This window comes from Fonsecaea erecta, assembly GCF_001651985.1.
Source record: "Fonsecaea erecta strain CBS 125763 chromosome Unknown Scaff1, whole genome shotgun sequence".
Classification (NCBI taxonomy): domain Eukaryota; kingdom Fungi; phylum Ascomycota; class Eurotiomycetes; order Chaetothyriales; family Herpotrichiellaceae; genus Fonsecaea; species Fonsecaea erecta.
This window is the reverse complement of record NW_017387244.1, coordinates 3650843-3665845: the sequence shown is the minus strand read 5'-3', so window position 1 is coordinate 3665845 and position 15003 is coordinate 3650843. Positions and strand designations below refer to the sequence as shown.

Sequence of the window (15003 nt, the reverse complement as noted above, 5' to 3'; positions counted from 1 at the left end):
TAACCAGCTGGCCCTGTCTTCCCGACGGTGGCTGCGTGGGACCTAAGCTGATGCGAGGGATGTGCGCGAGTGGCCGATGAAAGGTGATATGTCTCTCCTTTGTCGTCGTCCTTTGTTCTAGCCACTTGAAGTCTCGCCCCAATCCCATTCTTCAAAACGGTGCTGAGAGGACTTGCGCATTGCTTATCAACTCTCATTTGATTTGGGCTGTATTCCCCAGTTCACATGCCCAGCGTCTCCATTTCCCCCGGCGTGTGTTCACAAAGCCTGTGCTGTTCATATCGAGCCTTTGCAAGCGGCTGATGCTCTACCGCCTATCTTAACAATGACTAGCTGGACCAGAGCCTTCCATCCTTATCCGACGCCTCCACGATCTCCCCCGAATGGCTTGTTAGAAGCGGCAGGGGAGTCTCCGATAACTGTGATCGCTTCGTCTCGAGCCATCCGGTCTGGTCGACTTTCCCCGGCTACCATTGTCATATCCAATGCCACAGGGAAAATCACCGCGACCTTTGATTCGATCGTTCCTGAGTCCGATTTCCCTCCCAACACGCCATATACTGACTACTCGCCGCATATACTTCTGCCGGGTTTAGTGGACGCCCACGTCCACCTCAACGAGCCTGGCCGAACAGAATGGGAGGGCTTCTACACGGGGACACAGGCCGCCGCCTTTGGTGGAGTGACGACTGTGGTGGACATGCCATTGAACGCCATACCGCCCACCACGACGGTTGCGGGGCTGCAAGAGAAGATCAAAGCAGCACAAGGCCAATGCTGGGTTGACGTGGGCTTCTATGGGGGCATCATCCCTGGCAACGAGGGCGAGCTCAGGGCTCTTGTCCGAGAGGGAGTGAGGGGATTTAAGGGCTTCCTCATTGACAGTGGCGTCGAAGAGTTTCCGGCCGTCTCATCCACCGACATCGCCAAGGTCTTTGCTGAATTGGCAGATGAACCTACGACTGTCATGTTTCATGCAGAGATGATACCGCCTATTGCAGATTCAGTCGGTGATGACGTCCAGATATCATTACCTCCCCTGCAGCCGCACGGACCTCTTAATGCGTACAGTACCTTCCTCGAGTCGAGGCCGCCCTCCTTTGAAACCTATGCCATTGAGGAGATTCTCTCCTTGGCCCACCTTGCGCCGAACCTACCTCTGCATATCGTCCACTTGTCAGCTATGGAAGCGATTCCTCTGCTGAGGAAGGCACGTGCGCAAGGAATCAATGTCACGGCCGAAACCTGCCCACACTATTTGTCCCTGGCTGCGGAACAGGTTGCTTTGGGCGACACGAGACACAAATGCTGCCCACCCATTCGAACCCAGTCGAACCAAGATAGTCTCTGGGAAGAATTGAAACAGCATGCCGAGGAAGGCGTGATCAAGACGGTGGTGTCTGATCACTCCCCCTGTACACCTGATCTCAAGATTCTCCCTTCTCACATCCCGGGACATATCAATCTACCCAAAGACAGCGTCAAATCCTTACAACTAGAGACAGATCAAGGCGACTTCTTCTCCGCCTGGGGAGGCATCTCATCGGTCGGGCTGGGCCTCCCCATCCTGTGGACGGAAATGACTCGCCGGGGTTTGACTGGTACAGAATCAGCCATCATCGACGTCGTCACATGGTGTTGCACCAATACTGCCTCACAAGTAGGTTTGGAAAAGCAGAAAGGCGACCTGGCCGTCGGATTTGACGCCGACATCTGTATCTTTGACGAAACCAAGGAGTGGATTGTCGAGCCAAGCACAATGCTGTTCCGCAACAAATGCTCTCCGTATCAAGGAAAGACCATGATCGGACAGGTCAAAGAGACGTGGTTGAGAGGAAAACAGGTGTTCGTGAGGGACGGAAGCAACAACGGGTTTGTTGGCAAGGAATGCGAGGGACAGTTGTTGCTGGAGCCGAGAACCAAGGAGCTGAAGAAGGTGAAGAGCTGGTTTAAAAGGTGGATTTATGACTTCGACGGCTGAATTCCCGAAGAGCTTTTTTATGAGATTCTGACATGATGACTGTAGACATCCTCCAAACGAATACCATTTCATGTTTCAACCTTCTCTTGATCCTTCTGCCATTTCTCCCTCACACGCCTTCTCATACCCCCGTTAATGCCCTTGCCCCATATTTCTTCTTTCTCCATGATCGCATGGACATCGACAGACACAGGTGTGCCCTTGGCGTCCAAGGCCAACGATCCTCCTGTTTCCGTACCAGTGTACTCTCCCAGGACGACCTTTCGCTCTTTCTTCCTTCTCTCCTTGTCCCTGCTCATCTTGACTTTCCTCAGATACGCCGCATATACGCCGACTTCCGCGACACCCACCACAACTCCTGTAGCTAGAGACAGGAGCACCCGTAACCCGTCGTTCGCCCACCAGCGTGTCAAGTAGAATATTGCTGCTGCGCACAGGATTATGCTGAGGAAGATGTTGAGGACTAGTGAAGGGGAGATGTCATCGTCCTCATCTTCTCGGCCTGTATCGAAGGAACTGGAGACGGAACTGGAAACCAGAGCGGCGTATTCGCGTTGTTCTTGTTCTCTCCGTAATTTTGCCATGAGAGCAACGTATTCCGGCGATGGCTGGGGTTTTGGCGGCGGTGGAGGAACATAGATGCGGGTACCGCGGAGGAGACTGTTGAGAGTGATTGTTTTACTGAGACGGGATATGGCGATGAGGGTGGTGTGCTCGATTGCCTGCCCGCATGTCGTGGGCAAGTTTACGGTGGCCAGAGACGAGCGGTCACTCGAGGAGAGGGAGGAGATGGCAGATAGAATGCGAGGTGTGGCAGTAAGGAGGACCATCTCGCCGTATCTCCTGCATATGCGATGGGAACACAGACGAAATGGCTGGTGCCGTGATGAAGATGGGCAACAATGGGCCTCGTCGAAGCCCGGGTGGTGCCTGTGGCCCTTTAGCAAGCCCGCCCCCCACTTCCATAGGTGCGCCTACCGACGAACCGAGTGCTGCGTAGATCCTTTAGCCGCAGGGTGGCTCCCGGTGGGTAGCTCCGAGTGGTCCTTCGCGTGGTGCTCGGTGGGGACCTCTCGCTGGAGATTCACCTTCTTTTTCGAAACCTCAACTCCGCTTGCTGTTCGCGATCCGAGGTGGCACCCCGTCATGTATACGGAACAATATCTCACTTGACGCGCATTGCAGTCCTTCCTCTCGTTCCATGTGGCCTCTGTCGGCTGTGCATATGCATATAATATGAAACAGTCCTGCGCATTGTGCTATTATTATGGGGCAGACTCAAAGTCAAGAGTCTGGGTCTACCTCACCCCCAAAATCTGATCCTGAAGACGGTAAGTGAATCCTTACGGGTCTTGTTCGTGGCGCGTAGGAGGCAGAGTGACTAAGTGCGCATTCAGAAGACTTTGACATCTCTCAGATTCCCGACGACCGAGACCAAGCTTCGCGCCCCAACTCCCATGTTGAACCTGATCGCAATCTGCAACCTGCTTTCGATGAGTCCACAAGTATGGCAAAACGATCCGATCGCAAACACGGCGCCCGGGCTTTGGCGGTGAGACAGGGCGTCGATAAGCCAAGGAGGGAATCCAAGAACCGCAGGCGCCGGAGGCGGCTCTCGAAGAACCACACCAGTGACGACGCAACCAACGGGGTTACAAAACGTCCCTCCCCCCCTTTCAGACACTCCAGGGACGCAAGTCCAAACTATCGACCCTTGCAAGATACGGAGCCTGAAACCTATCACATCTATGCGGTATCAGATTCAAGCGATGTAGACATTGCGAAAAGGCTTGAGCGGCATCTTGGCAACACTACATTTACTGCGCTCAATCAAGCAAGTCAGAAGAATGCTGCTTCAATGTCATACGCGCGTCCCGACCGTGTGCATGAAGACAATCTGGCTTCCCAGCAGGCTGAGACCATCCACACAAATCTTGCCGCTGAGGTTGCCGTTGCTGCAGGGACCAAAGCGAGAGATGGAGAGGATTTGAGCCCGCCAGCCATAGAGGTACCACAGCTCAAGATGAACGACAAAGCCCGGTTTCCATGTCCTTTGGCGACCGTCCACAACTGCGAATCGACCTTCAGCTCAAGAAAGGCAGCCACAAGACACGCCAAGGTTCACACGACGAGTTTCCGGTGTGTCGTCTGCGGCAAACAGATGAGTCGAAAAGATAGCCTGGATAATCATATGAAGCTGCACAGTGCCAAGGAGATAGCATCTGCTGAAGCCTTCTCAACCCCCAATGACGATCCACAAGTCGAGATACCTGAGCAACAAGAATCTGCACCGCCCAAGGTGTCAAACGATGCCCATATTCAGGTTGAAGACGGGGAGCCGCCAGAAGAGGATCCAATAGAATTCACGACTCCTCGCGAGCAACCGGAGCCTTGGGATCATGACCACAACCTCGAAGCAGAGATGCAGCCAGATGGACAGGACGAACTGGAGATCGAGATGAATGAGGCTACACCTGACGCCGACACCGCCGACGATGTTTCCGACAAGCAGTCCACCTCCCCGTCTAGCGTCTTCGATGAAAAAGAGGATATAATTGTGAAAGACACTCCGATGCCGAAAGGGAATCTCAAACGCAAGCGGAATTCGGGAGATGATCCCCAACGACCGAGCCCAGAAAGGATCCGCAAACGCAGGAAGGGATCGCCTGACTCTCCGCCGCCTTCTGTCCCACCAAACGAACTGGGCGATTTAATTTCCTCGAAAAAGTCAGGGGCCGCGGACGTCCTACAAAGTCGGCAAATCACGGACAAGATTGTGCCACGGCTGCAGAAAAGACAGGGAAGGGTGGATGGCTGGGCTCAAAAATACACACCAGGTTCGAACCTCAGGCACCCCACCCTCAATCCGAAATCACCGCCATCCAGCTCAGTCAAACAACTACTTGAAGTAGTCGTTCCACGAACGGGCGAAGCAGGTTCTTCTAGCATGAAGTTGAAGAAGAAGGACTACACGCTGGCCGGCCGTGAGCGCACTGGATTGCATGTCTTTGAAGGGCTCAGTCGGAAGGAAGTAAGAAACACCCCTTACACGACGCCAAAGGGCAAAAACCGAGCAGAGCCTGGTGTAGATTATTCAACTCCGATGAAGGAATCTGCCCAGATTGAGGCTCATATATCTGAAAGCGATAGCGACAGTGAACCTGCCGACATTGCAACATCTGTCGCCAAGAGGTCGTTTCCTGCGTCAAGGGCACAAGAACAAGATCAGGAGGACAACAATGAGTCGGACCTTGCTGCGGATCAACATACCGATACCGACAGCGATGTGAGCGATGCAGAATCGGCCAAGAGAGCCCGCCGAGTTACCGAAGCTCCGAAATCTGAACGACCCGGCAATGGAGATTCGGCCGAGTGTCCCAGGTGTCATCGAAGATATGCGAACCAGACCCAACTAAATAAACACTTGAAGATGCCTTCTGCGCACGTGCACTTGCTTCGGTGCCAAGATTGCTCGGAGCAGTTCTGGGCTGCTTCTGCACTCGCCGAACACGAAAAGGACGTGGGCCACGGCAAGGGTACCGGCTTGCAAGGACGCACAGGCGCCTTCAGTCAGGCCGAGGCCAACAAGCTGAACAAGTGGAGAGATCGGTTTTGCGCGTACCACAACATCAGCCGGATTCAATTTAACGACATGATGACCGATACCTTGGCACGGGGCAAGGGAAGCAGTTGGAACTGGCCGTTCATCACGCGAGCAGAGTTTCTAAAAGAGTACATGGATGTTCTCCCAGATCGGAACAAACGATCGTTGCTGCGCTATCGTGAGCGACACTTTCAGAATGTGGAGGGATCGAGGAACTGGACGGCTGAAGATGACCAGGACCTGATTCGATTGCACAAAGAGCTCGGGCCAAAATGGGCTGAGATTGCAAGAAGGCTGACGAGGACCGTCGATGCAGTCAGTCAACGATGGTGGCATAAATTACGATACGGCGAGGTGGATACTGGTGAGTGGTCCAAAGCGGAGGACGTCAAGCTCAGCCAGATTTTGGATGAGTTACGGCACGACTCAACGGGGAACGAAGTGCAGGATCACCGCATCCCGTGGAACAAGGTCAGTGAGAGAATGGGCACACGGTCCGCACAGCAGTGCTCCAACCATTATCGCGCTCGGCATTCACGAAAGGAACGGGGGAGGTGGGTCAAGGTTGATGCGTTGGAGAAACGTCCCGGGTCGAGTCGGGTTCTGAAGCCGTCGAAGATGGTGTTGAGGCTAAGTGGAGAGGCGCCGAGAACAAGAACCCCGAACAAAGGCCTCTCGGAAAAGTATGTTGTCGATGACGACGAGGATAGTGATGAAGGTGCGGGAGAAGGTCAGGGTCAAGCTGATGGCGAAGCTGCCGCGGACGACAAGTTGGCACAGAATGCTCTGAACGAGAACGCTAGCAGCGAGCATGAGTTCAACTCTGAAGCAGACAGCGAGGATGAGGAGAGAGTGCTGCGCTCGTCGGCCGAAGATGGATCCCCGGCCAGTGAAATTCCTCGCACCGGGATTCCGCTGATCACAAAGACGCCTGGTAAGACTCTTGGGTCTAGCCAACTCTTTGAGCAAACCCAGGCCAATACTTCGGCGCTGAAGCCTTCGCAAACGAGCAGCCTGAAGGCAATACTCCAGGGCAGCCAGGAACGACCATCGCCGAACATCCCCATCCAGCGACGACGACTGGAATCGAGGTCTCCTTTGAAGGAGATCCCTGTGATGGAGAATGGCGACTTCGTCCTTGATGAGGAGAAGCACGAAGAGGAGGAGAGCGACAGCGAAAGCAGAACGAATGATGATGGAGAATCGGATGACCTAGACGCGGCTCAGCAAACTGATGAGGAGCAAGACGGTACTTCTGAGGGTTCCGCGGACGGAGATGACGACGTACTGGCAGAACAGGTTGTCGATGCTCAAGCGGCAGAAACCGAAGATGACGACGATGACGATAATACTAATGACGATGACTCTGCACGTACGGACGAGGACACGGATGAGGACGACGGAAACAATGTTGATGAGGATTCACCCCGTGAATATGAAGACGACGAAGACAATGAAGATTCAGCGATGTCCCTTGAAAAGGAGTCAAGTTTCATGGGCAGCATCAACGAGTCTGCGAAACGGGCAAGGATACGCAGCAGCCAGACTTCGATTGGGAGACCAGTTCCCGGCATGGGGCACCGTGATCGACGAAGATCACACCAGTTCGACCAGGGGGATGATAGCGAAGAGGAGCAATGAGGATGAAGGGCAAGGAAGGACTTTGGCTTGCCAGAGTTATGCTACTGAAGAGGCCAACTCGACACCGCCTTAAATGAGTGAGGTCCAGGGATGGTCATCCTTGTTGACTTATGTAAATATGTGGTGACGCGGGTTATATCTACCAAACACCACCATCACCAACCTAGTAGACGATATCCCCTCTTCAAATTCCCAAGTCCACCATCCAGTCAGTGATCATCATTTCGTTCCGCCACTGCCAGCCACGTGTGTACAACAAACATGATTTTCCTCCCTCCCAGCGCGTGAGTGAGTGAGTCTATGTCTCCGAGGGCACCTCCAGCTGCATCGTCAAGCGGTACTTCGTCCAGGTGTGGCGCCTCAGAGGAAAGAGCAGCGTGGTGCGACCCGTGGCTGTGGTGAAGCGTGTTTCCTTGTTCTCCGGCTGGTGCAGCACCGTGTGCCAGACACACCGGAGCGAGGAGGAAGGGGAGGATTCATCTTCTTTCTGGTGGTGGTGCTGTTGTTGTTGTTGTTGTTGTTGCTCGCGGACAGGCGTCGCGGCGAAGAGCAGCGGGTATTGCCGGATGTGGAAGACGTCGGTGCCCGCCACGCACCCTTTCGTCCCGATGGCGTAGTAATCGTGTTCGGTCTGGTCCTCCTTGCGGCGACGGCGGCGGCTCTGCTGGAACGGGGTCCAGATGATCAGGTCCAGATCTTTCTTGACCTCGTCGACGTGGTGCTGGATCAATCGCGCTGCGGCGACGGCCATGTCGACATCTGATACCGAGGTAGGCTTTGTGCGATGTGGAGGTTGCTGCGGTAATGGTGGTGGTGGTGGTGGTGGTGGTGGTGGTTGTTCGTATAACGAGGCTGGATCTCGCAGCGTCAGCAGCTTCATGAGGATCGTGGATCCCGCGTCCTTCGGCGGCGTCTGGAACACCTTGCACAGACGCGACAGGATCGGCTCGGTCACCAACGGCAGGATCGCGTCGCGGCAGATGCGCAGCAGCAGGGGCGGGAGGACGGCCAGGTGGCGCGGGATGTCGGTGGCAGACAAGTCGGCGATGTGGTCCGCATATCGCGCAGCCTCTTCGATGCGCTCTGCGAGAGGAGTCGCTTCCTTCACGAGTCCGACGTGGTAGCAGCTGAAGCTGACCGTCGACCGTGAGATTTCGGGCTGCCCATACCAGGTCGAGTGCAGGTCGAGGTGGTTCTCAATGTACGGCAGCAGCGGGCCGTCCAGGTGAAGACTGTTCGCCCTGTCGGGGGGGCTGGGAGGGATGGCGCATAGCCAGGAGAACCTCCCCTTTGCGGTCAAGGTCACCAGGATATTCTGCAGGGCGTCGTGTTCCGTGTGGGTGCTCTGGTACTGGATGGATTTCAGGCGCAGGATGCCGCAGAGCGCATAGTACTTATCACACGGCAACGTCGCCTCGAGAGACGCGGCCAGCTGGAGGACGTTGGACGGACAGAGCGTGTAGTTGAAGTAATACGCCCGCAGGCGAAAGATGCGCCGGCACCAGCTCGCCAGCTCGCCCAGCCATTGTTGGTCTGGGTGCGTGCGGAAGAGGAGCGAGGTCATGGTGCCCACGTCCGACAGCTTGATCTCGCCGCCATGGCCGTCGGTGAGAATGTACTCTTTGCTCAGGAGGATTTCCTGGAAAATCCATGCGCGTTTCCGCCATGCCGCCATGGAGACTGAATGCAGGCTGTCCACGCAACTCCTCTCCAGCTCCTCATCCAGCGTGGCGGAAACGCAACTCTGCGTCAGGAGACAGGAGTGGTTGTTGTCGTCTTCGTCGACATCGCAGCCCAGGAGCGCCTCGGCCTTCTGGAGAGCAGCGATGTCGACGTCTCGGAGCAACAGCACCGTACACCTCGCCTCAGAGTAGATCTCGTCCATTCGCGGCACCCAGTAGCTCTTGTCGTCGGCCGAGTCCTGGTCGATGCACTTGCAGTCGATCCAGCAGCGCGTCGCTTGGCCGCTGCATATCTTCATGAACGTGCTGGCGCCGGGCCCGACGATCTTCAGAAGTCTCTCTCGCAGTTCAGGCCAATGGCGGAGAGGGTTTCTCGCATCCTGTGCGTCGGTCCAGTCGCTCCACACGTATGAGATGGCCACATGTTGTGCTCGGCCGACCCTGTGGTGGAAGAGCTCTGTTTGCGGGTCGATCAGGGAGAAGCCGGATCGCTTGGACCCGACGATGCTTCGAGGCAAGGTGGTCGTCATATCGCCCTCTCAGCCGCTCAACGGACTGCAGGAATAGTGATGGTGATGGTCGCAGTCCGAGCTGGGGGCCACTGCCCGTGCCATTCCTTGATAGACTTCCCCAATCAGCGGCAGCGGCAGCGGCATCAGAAAGGTGTCGAGTTAGCTCAGCTGTGGGTGGTATAGAGAGATATCCCCCCGTCCGGGAGGACTCTTCACTCTAGCAAATCATCTGTCCATTTAGTGTGGGGAGGAAACAGGTGGAAACCATTTCCTGGTAAATGAAATCACTCCGCTACGTCACAGCTTCCAGGATTCCAGGATAGCAGGATATAAATATATATGTGTATATATATATATATATATATATATATCACAAAGTATCATCAGAGAAGGATCGTCCGTGAGTCTGAAAGTAGAGGCCTGCTTCTCTCCAATCCGGCTCGTCAGATCACCATTTCAACATGTCGAGCACATCTGCACTGGTCCAAGTGATGCGGCGTGCCGCAAAGATACTGCCACCTATCAACACGGCCGGTTTCGGCGAATCATTCGACTGGTTGGGCCAATATCAGGTGGTTCTGCTGGGCGATGCCAGCCACGGCACGTCAGAGTTCTATGCCGCTCGCGCAGAAATCACAAAGCGGCTCATCAAAGAACATGGGTTCCAGTGTGTAGCGCTGGAGGCGGATTGGCCCGACGCAGAGGCAATGGATCATTACGTGCGACGGTGGCCTGGCCAACATCCTGACCCGGTGAAAGAGGCCAGGAACAAGGAAAGTCCTTTTCAACGGTTCCCGACATGGATGTGGAGGAACCGCGAAATGCAAGACTTGGTCCATTGGATGAGGGACCATAACGAGGGTTTGCCCTCAGAGGAGAAGGCGGGCGTGTATGGATTGGATCTGTACTCAATGGGATCGAGTATGAGTTCGGTGATTGAGTACTTGCAGAATATCGACCCCGAAATGGCCAAGGAGGCAAGAGAACGATATGCTGGACTGCAGCGCTGGGTTAACAGAGAACACCAGTATGGACGCAAAATGCTCCAGAGCAAATACGCAGAGCACCTCAAGTCCTGTGAGGAAGATGTCATCAAGCTGCTCCTAGATCTGCTGCGCAAAAGATTGGAGTACTCGGCCAAAATCAACGACGGTGAGAGGTTCCACAGCGCCGAGCAGAATGCGGTGCTGGTGGCGGATGCGGAGGCGTACTATCGCAAAATGTACTATAGTGATGCCGCCAGCTGGAACCTGAGGGATCTGCATATGTTCGGCGCGTTGAAGCGCCTGCTTGACTTCCGGAAATGCAAGACGGTGGTATGGGCTCATAACAGCCACCTCGGGGACGCGCGATACACCGACATGGGCGCGCAGCGGGAAGAACTCAATCTCGGTCAGCTCTGTCGCGAGAATCTATCCGACGTGGTCCTCGTAGGCTGCGGCACACACGAAGGCACAGTAGCTGCCGCACACGAGTGGGGTGGTGATATGCAGATCATGAACGTCAATCCGTCGCTGGAGGACAGCTGGGAATATGTGGCCCACAGCACCAAGCTCTCGAGATTTCTGCTCGACATGCGCAAGATACATTGTGACGACAATACGCGCAGAACCCTCTCGATCAACCGGCTTGAACGATTCATCGGCGTCATCTATCGTCCAAAGACTGAGCTGTGGAGTCATTACAGCCGATCCAGGTTGTCCAAGCAGTTCGACGCGTATATGTTCTTCGATAGGACGCACGCGGTCGGAGCGCTGGAAAAGACACAGCCCAATACAGCTCTGCTTGAGGCGGAGACTTATCCGTTTGGTGTGTGAGTGTTGGCAATAGGGTGCTCAAGGGTATCCTATGCTCAAAGTTGACATCTTCATCCGGTGCAGGTCTTCCGGCATTGTTGAACTGGTACCAAACCCTTTCTCATGGCTTCGTTGGCAGGTTTGGTGTTACACCCAGCACAGTAGTCGTACATAACGTCTTCCTCAACATAGTGCCATTTCGGAATGTTATACAACTCCTCGGTCGCACAAAGCCTTGAGCTGTCTGTTCTGGTCCTCCGGTCGCTCGCAGGTTGAAGGTAGAGAACAAAGGTACACCCTGGCTGGCAGGCATAGTCCGAATCCATGAAGAAGCAGGAGCTGGAACTCACGACAGAGGAGGTTTGGGGCCTTGCCGAACCCGTATTGATACACACTGTTGGCACTCGTCATGACTGCTTATTTGTACCTGAGGCTTGGGCGTCTTCAATCGCCTTCAAAATGTCTCCCTCCTCTTCCTCGTCGACACTGTCTCTCCCTCTCCTTTGAATCGCCAACATTAGCTCGTACATCTGCCCGACTTGTTGGTCACTCAATTTATCCAACAACTGAGAATCAATTTTTTGCCCCTTCCAGTCCTCCCCTTCAAGTTGCTGGCCGTACTGTTGCCATTCCGTCAGAAATCCGACAATGTGTAGAGGGTTTTCGATATCTTTGTGTCTTCGGAATTCCGCCTTCAAATATGTGTCGCCGAAGACCCGTTCCTCAGGATTGAGCCGCTTGCGGTGAATGCGCAGGAGACGACGATATAGAGGGATTGGAGGGAGCAAGGCCAACGCTTGCGGCCGCTGGCCTGGTCTGAACGAGGGAGTGACGGGAGCAGCAAGTGAACGGAGACTTGGTCGCATGGTAGAAGGAGGCACTGTGAAGTCTGAGGGAGGTCCGACGAACAGTCAAACAAAATAAAACGACGACTCCGTCTTTAAGAGCAATTGAGCACCAGCTCCCATCGCCCGACAATTAGCCGTCTACGCCTCATACAGGAAAGCAGAATCAGCATCTGCAAGGCTGGACCCCTGGTTGGAAAATAAGTTCTACATACAGAGAGTATGCTTTTCTAATTACAATCGCTTCGAGTTCTTCTGAGGGCATGAAATCTGACGGTGGCTTCCCGGGCTGATCTAGGTATGGATACACAGGGAATATTAGCCATGGCGACACCATTTTGTCCCATCCGTCCCACACAAAGCCACAATCTGTCCTCGGTTTCAAAGCATATCGATAAGGGCCTCTAGCCTGAACAGTAGAAAAAGTCTTTCGAAACCGGAAAATGACTGGACAAGGAAGCTCACGGGGGTATCTGCGGTCGACCGTCTCTCGTAAAATGCAGTGCTGAGTACTGTACAGGTGGGTGCGAAAAAGGTCGTAAGCTCGTAATCATACATGGGCATGGATCAAGAAGAAATGGGCTGCTTGGCTCGCCTAGTCACTGCAGTCCATTTCCGAAAGGTCATCATCGGCTTCCGCGAATGGTCCGTATTCTTCCCGTAGGGTTTCTTCGTCGGTGAAATCTTCGTCGAGCAATGGGTGGTAGTCGTCCCCATCACTTATGCCAAATTCGTCGGTGACATAGAGTGCGAGGGCGTCGCTTAAGGAGAAGTGGTGGTGATCCTCCACGTAGGCTTCAGTATCGAGAAGATGCATTGGGAACATTTGATTCGGATCCTCGAGAATGCCACTGGCGACGAAGGTCATCAAGTGCAGGTCTGTTCGCATCCGCTTCGTGGCATTCGGCCAGCGACCTTTTTCGAGAGTCATAAAGCCCAGTCGCAAGTCACGCAAAGATGATTGGCGTTTCAGCATGCCCAAGAAATAATCTTCGGTCGTCGACATGCAGTCCACGTTCAACATCGTGAGGTGTGGCCACGCGTTGAACCCTAGAATGGTTTCGAGGCTGGTGACCGCCCCATAGTAGCCGTAGTCATCGAAGTTGATCGTCAGCTGTTCCAGAGAGCGCGCGGTCGCGAGTGCAGCTCCTAGACATCCCTTGGTAAGGTCTGCATAGCAGCGGTCCGCCGTCATAATGTCCAACCCGATTCTATCATCTTTCTCCAGGCGGAAGTTCAAGTCAATCACTTTCAGGTTTTGGAAGGCGCGACAGATCAAATCAGCCTCCACGAAGCCGGTGAAGAATTTGGGGCTCATGACGTGGACTTCTAACATGGCCAGGTGGGTGAGCGGTCGATCTTGCGGGAAGAGCAAATGTTTCAGCTGTTCTTTGGTGAAACTGGTGTCTTGTTCGATTGGCATCGCACAGTCGGCAGTAAACGACTCGAGGAATCTTTCAGAGAGAACGTGCTTGCAGCGGCCAATAGTCGAAAGGACAAGCTTGTTCAGCCGGGGGAAAGAGAGCATGCTCGCCGCAATAAAGTCAGCATAGGCAGCGGACTGAAGGATTTTCTGTTGTTTGATGTAGAGGTCCAAATAGCGCTCGTACTTTTTCTCGATTTCGCGGATGAACTTGGCCATGTTTCGCTCGTAGAGTCTCTGCTCGCGGGGAGTTGCATCTGAGCCAGGCGATCGCGGTCTCTCACTCTGGTGATGGTCGAGCTCGTAGTGGGCTTGGTAGGTGTGGATGCAGGGGACGCTGGCGAGGAGGTTGCCTTCGAAGACGATGGTGTCGACATACTTGGAGAAGACGTCGTGCTGAGAAATGGCATGCAGACGTTTGAGGGATTCCTGGGTGCAGTGAAAGCGCACTCTCTTTACCAAGGCTTCGGCTCCGACCTCGGCCAACCGCTTGTTGACCAGTCGCACATTGGCAAGGCTCTGAAAGCTCAACCGGGAGCAGACTTTGACGAGCACCTCATCGGGGCATCTGTCCATGTTGATGTAGTGTAATGGACGAGATGTGACGTGACACAAATGAACCGTAGAAGGAAGAGGAGGAAGCGGCTGGCTGTGATTTTGAGGATAGGTGAGGGGCAGTTGGGCACCGGCCGTTGACGGTCGCAGAGGCAAAGGAGCTGCGCAGAAGCAGAATTAGGCTGGGCTGAGGAGCAGCTCTCGACCTGACAGACTGTCTGGCCAGCGCGACGAGAACGAGTGTGGTGTGATTCAAGCCATCGAAGGATGGCCAAATGATTGAAGATGAAGGGGAGGGTAGATGAAGAGAGATGCAAGATTGGAAGGGAAAAGATGAGCAACAAAACGTGACGTTCGGCCGGGGTGGGTGTTATCGGGGGAAAAAATCTAGGTATTAAGGGGAAGAGGGCAACAAAAAAGCAGCCTTGGGGGTTCAAACTTTCCCAGGGGGTGAGGGACAAAGCGGGTGAGGAGAGACTACCGGAGCCCTGCAGAATGGGTGGGATGGATGGCTGTAATGGTGCCTGTGGCTCACAAATTAGGCTCGCCTGTGACCTAAAGTGCGGGATGAGGGAGCACGAGGATATGGAGACCCGAGCGACCTTCGCGCACCTGACGAGAAGCTTTCACGCGACCCGCGTAAAGTGATTGCTCAAGGGCTAGCCCAGTTGGCTCTAGTTCGCCATGGCTTCCCCCAGCCAACCCATTTCGAGTCCCTTAACCGCGCAGGTAGGTGCATGTCAACTCGTTGCGGCGCTCAGCACTGTCCAACCCACTATCACCACCACCACCAACACCACATCACAACCTCAACCTGCGCCTGAAAACCTCCTCTGGACCGCCAGCACCGCCCTCTTTCACCGTGCAACCTGGCTCTTCACTTCACTCGTTCACCGTCGCCTCACCTGTCATCCCTCCTCCACTCATCTCCCGCCCTCAGTGACACCTCCATGGTCAGCTAATA

General features: G+C 54.6%; 7 protein-coding genes across 7 annotated transcripts; 3 read left to right on the top strand and 4 right to left on the bottom strand.

Annotated features, from left to right (window-relative positions):
* Window positions 1-325: 325 nt before the first annotated feature.
* Window positions 326-1981, top strand: AYL99_01288 (allantoinase; the record flags this gene model as incomplete). Its single annotated transcript, XM_018832804.1, has 1 exon — window positions 326-1981. The coding sequence occupies one exon, from the start codon at window positions 326-328 to the stop codon at window positions 1979-1981; it is 1656 nt and encodes a 551-aa protein (XP_018698683.1).
* A 68-nt stretch (window positions 1982-2049) lies between these two features.
* Window positions 2050-2811, bottom strand: AYL99_01287 (hypothetical protein; the record flags this gene model as incomplete). The annotated part of the gene is made up of 1 exon (XM_018832803.1): window positions 2050-2811. The coding sequence occupies one exon, from the start codon at window positions 2809-2811 to the stop codon at window positions 2050-2052; it is 762 nt and encodes a 253-aa protein (XP_018698682.1).
* Window positions 2812-3248: 437 nt separating this feature from the next.
* AYL99_01286 (hypothetical protein) lies at window positions 3249-7226 on the top strand (the record flags this gene model as incomplete). Its single annotated transcript, XM_018832802.1, has 2 exons — window positions 3249-3312; window positions 3379-7226. 2 exons carry the CDS (start codon window positions 3249-3251, stop codon window positions 7224-7226), a joined length of 3912 nt encoding a protein of 1303 aa, XP_018698681.1.
* A 298-nt stretch (window positions 7227-7524) lies between these two features.
* Window positions 7525-9438, bottom strand: AYL99_01285 (hypothetical protein; the record flags this gene model as incomplete). Its single annotated transcript, XM_018832801.1, has 1 exon — window positions 7525-9438. The coding sequence occupies one exon, from the start codon at window positions 9436-9438 to the stop codon at window positions 7525-7527; it is 1914 nt and encodes a 637-aa protein (XP_018698680.1).
* Window positions 9439-9881: 443 nt separating this feature from the next.
* AYL99_01284 (hypothetical protein) lies at window positions 9882-11237 on the top strand (the record flags this gene model as incomplete). The annotated part of the gene is made up of 1 exon (XM_018832800.1): window positions 9882-11237. The coding sequence occupies one exon, from the start codon at window positions 9882-9884 to the stop codon at window positions 11235-11237; it is 1356 nt and encodes a 451-aa protein (XP_018698679.1).
* Window positions 11238-11623: 386 nt separating this feature from the next.
* Window positions 11624-12082, bottom strand: AYL99_01283 (hypothetical protein; the record flags this gene model as incomplete). Its single annotated transcript, XM_018832799.1, has 1 exon — window positions 11624-12082. The coding sequence occupies one exon, from the start codon at window positions 12080-12082 to the stop codon at window positions 11624-11626; it is 459 nt and encodes a 152-aa protein (XP_018698678.1).
* A 574-nt stretch (window positions 12083-12656) lies between these two features.
* Window positions 12657-14060, bottom strand: AYL99_01282 (hypothetical protein; the record flags this gene model as incomplete). Its single annotated transcript, XM_018832798.1, has 1 exon — window positions 12657-14060. One exon carries the CDS (start codon window positions 14058-14060, stop codon window positions 12657-12659), a length of 1404 nt encoding a protein of 467 aa, XP_018698677.1.
* Window positions 14061-15003: the final 943 nt, after the last annotated feature.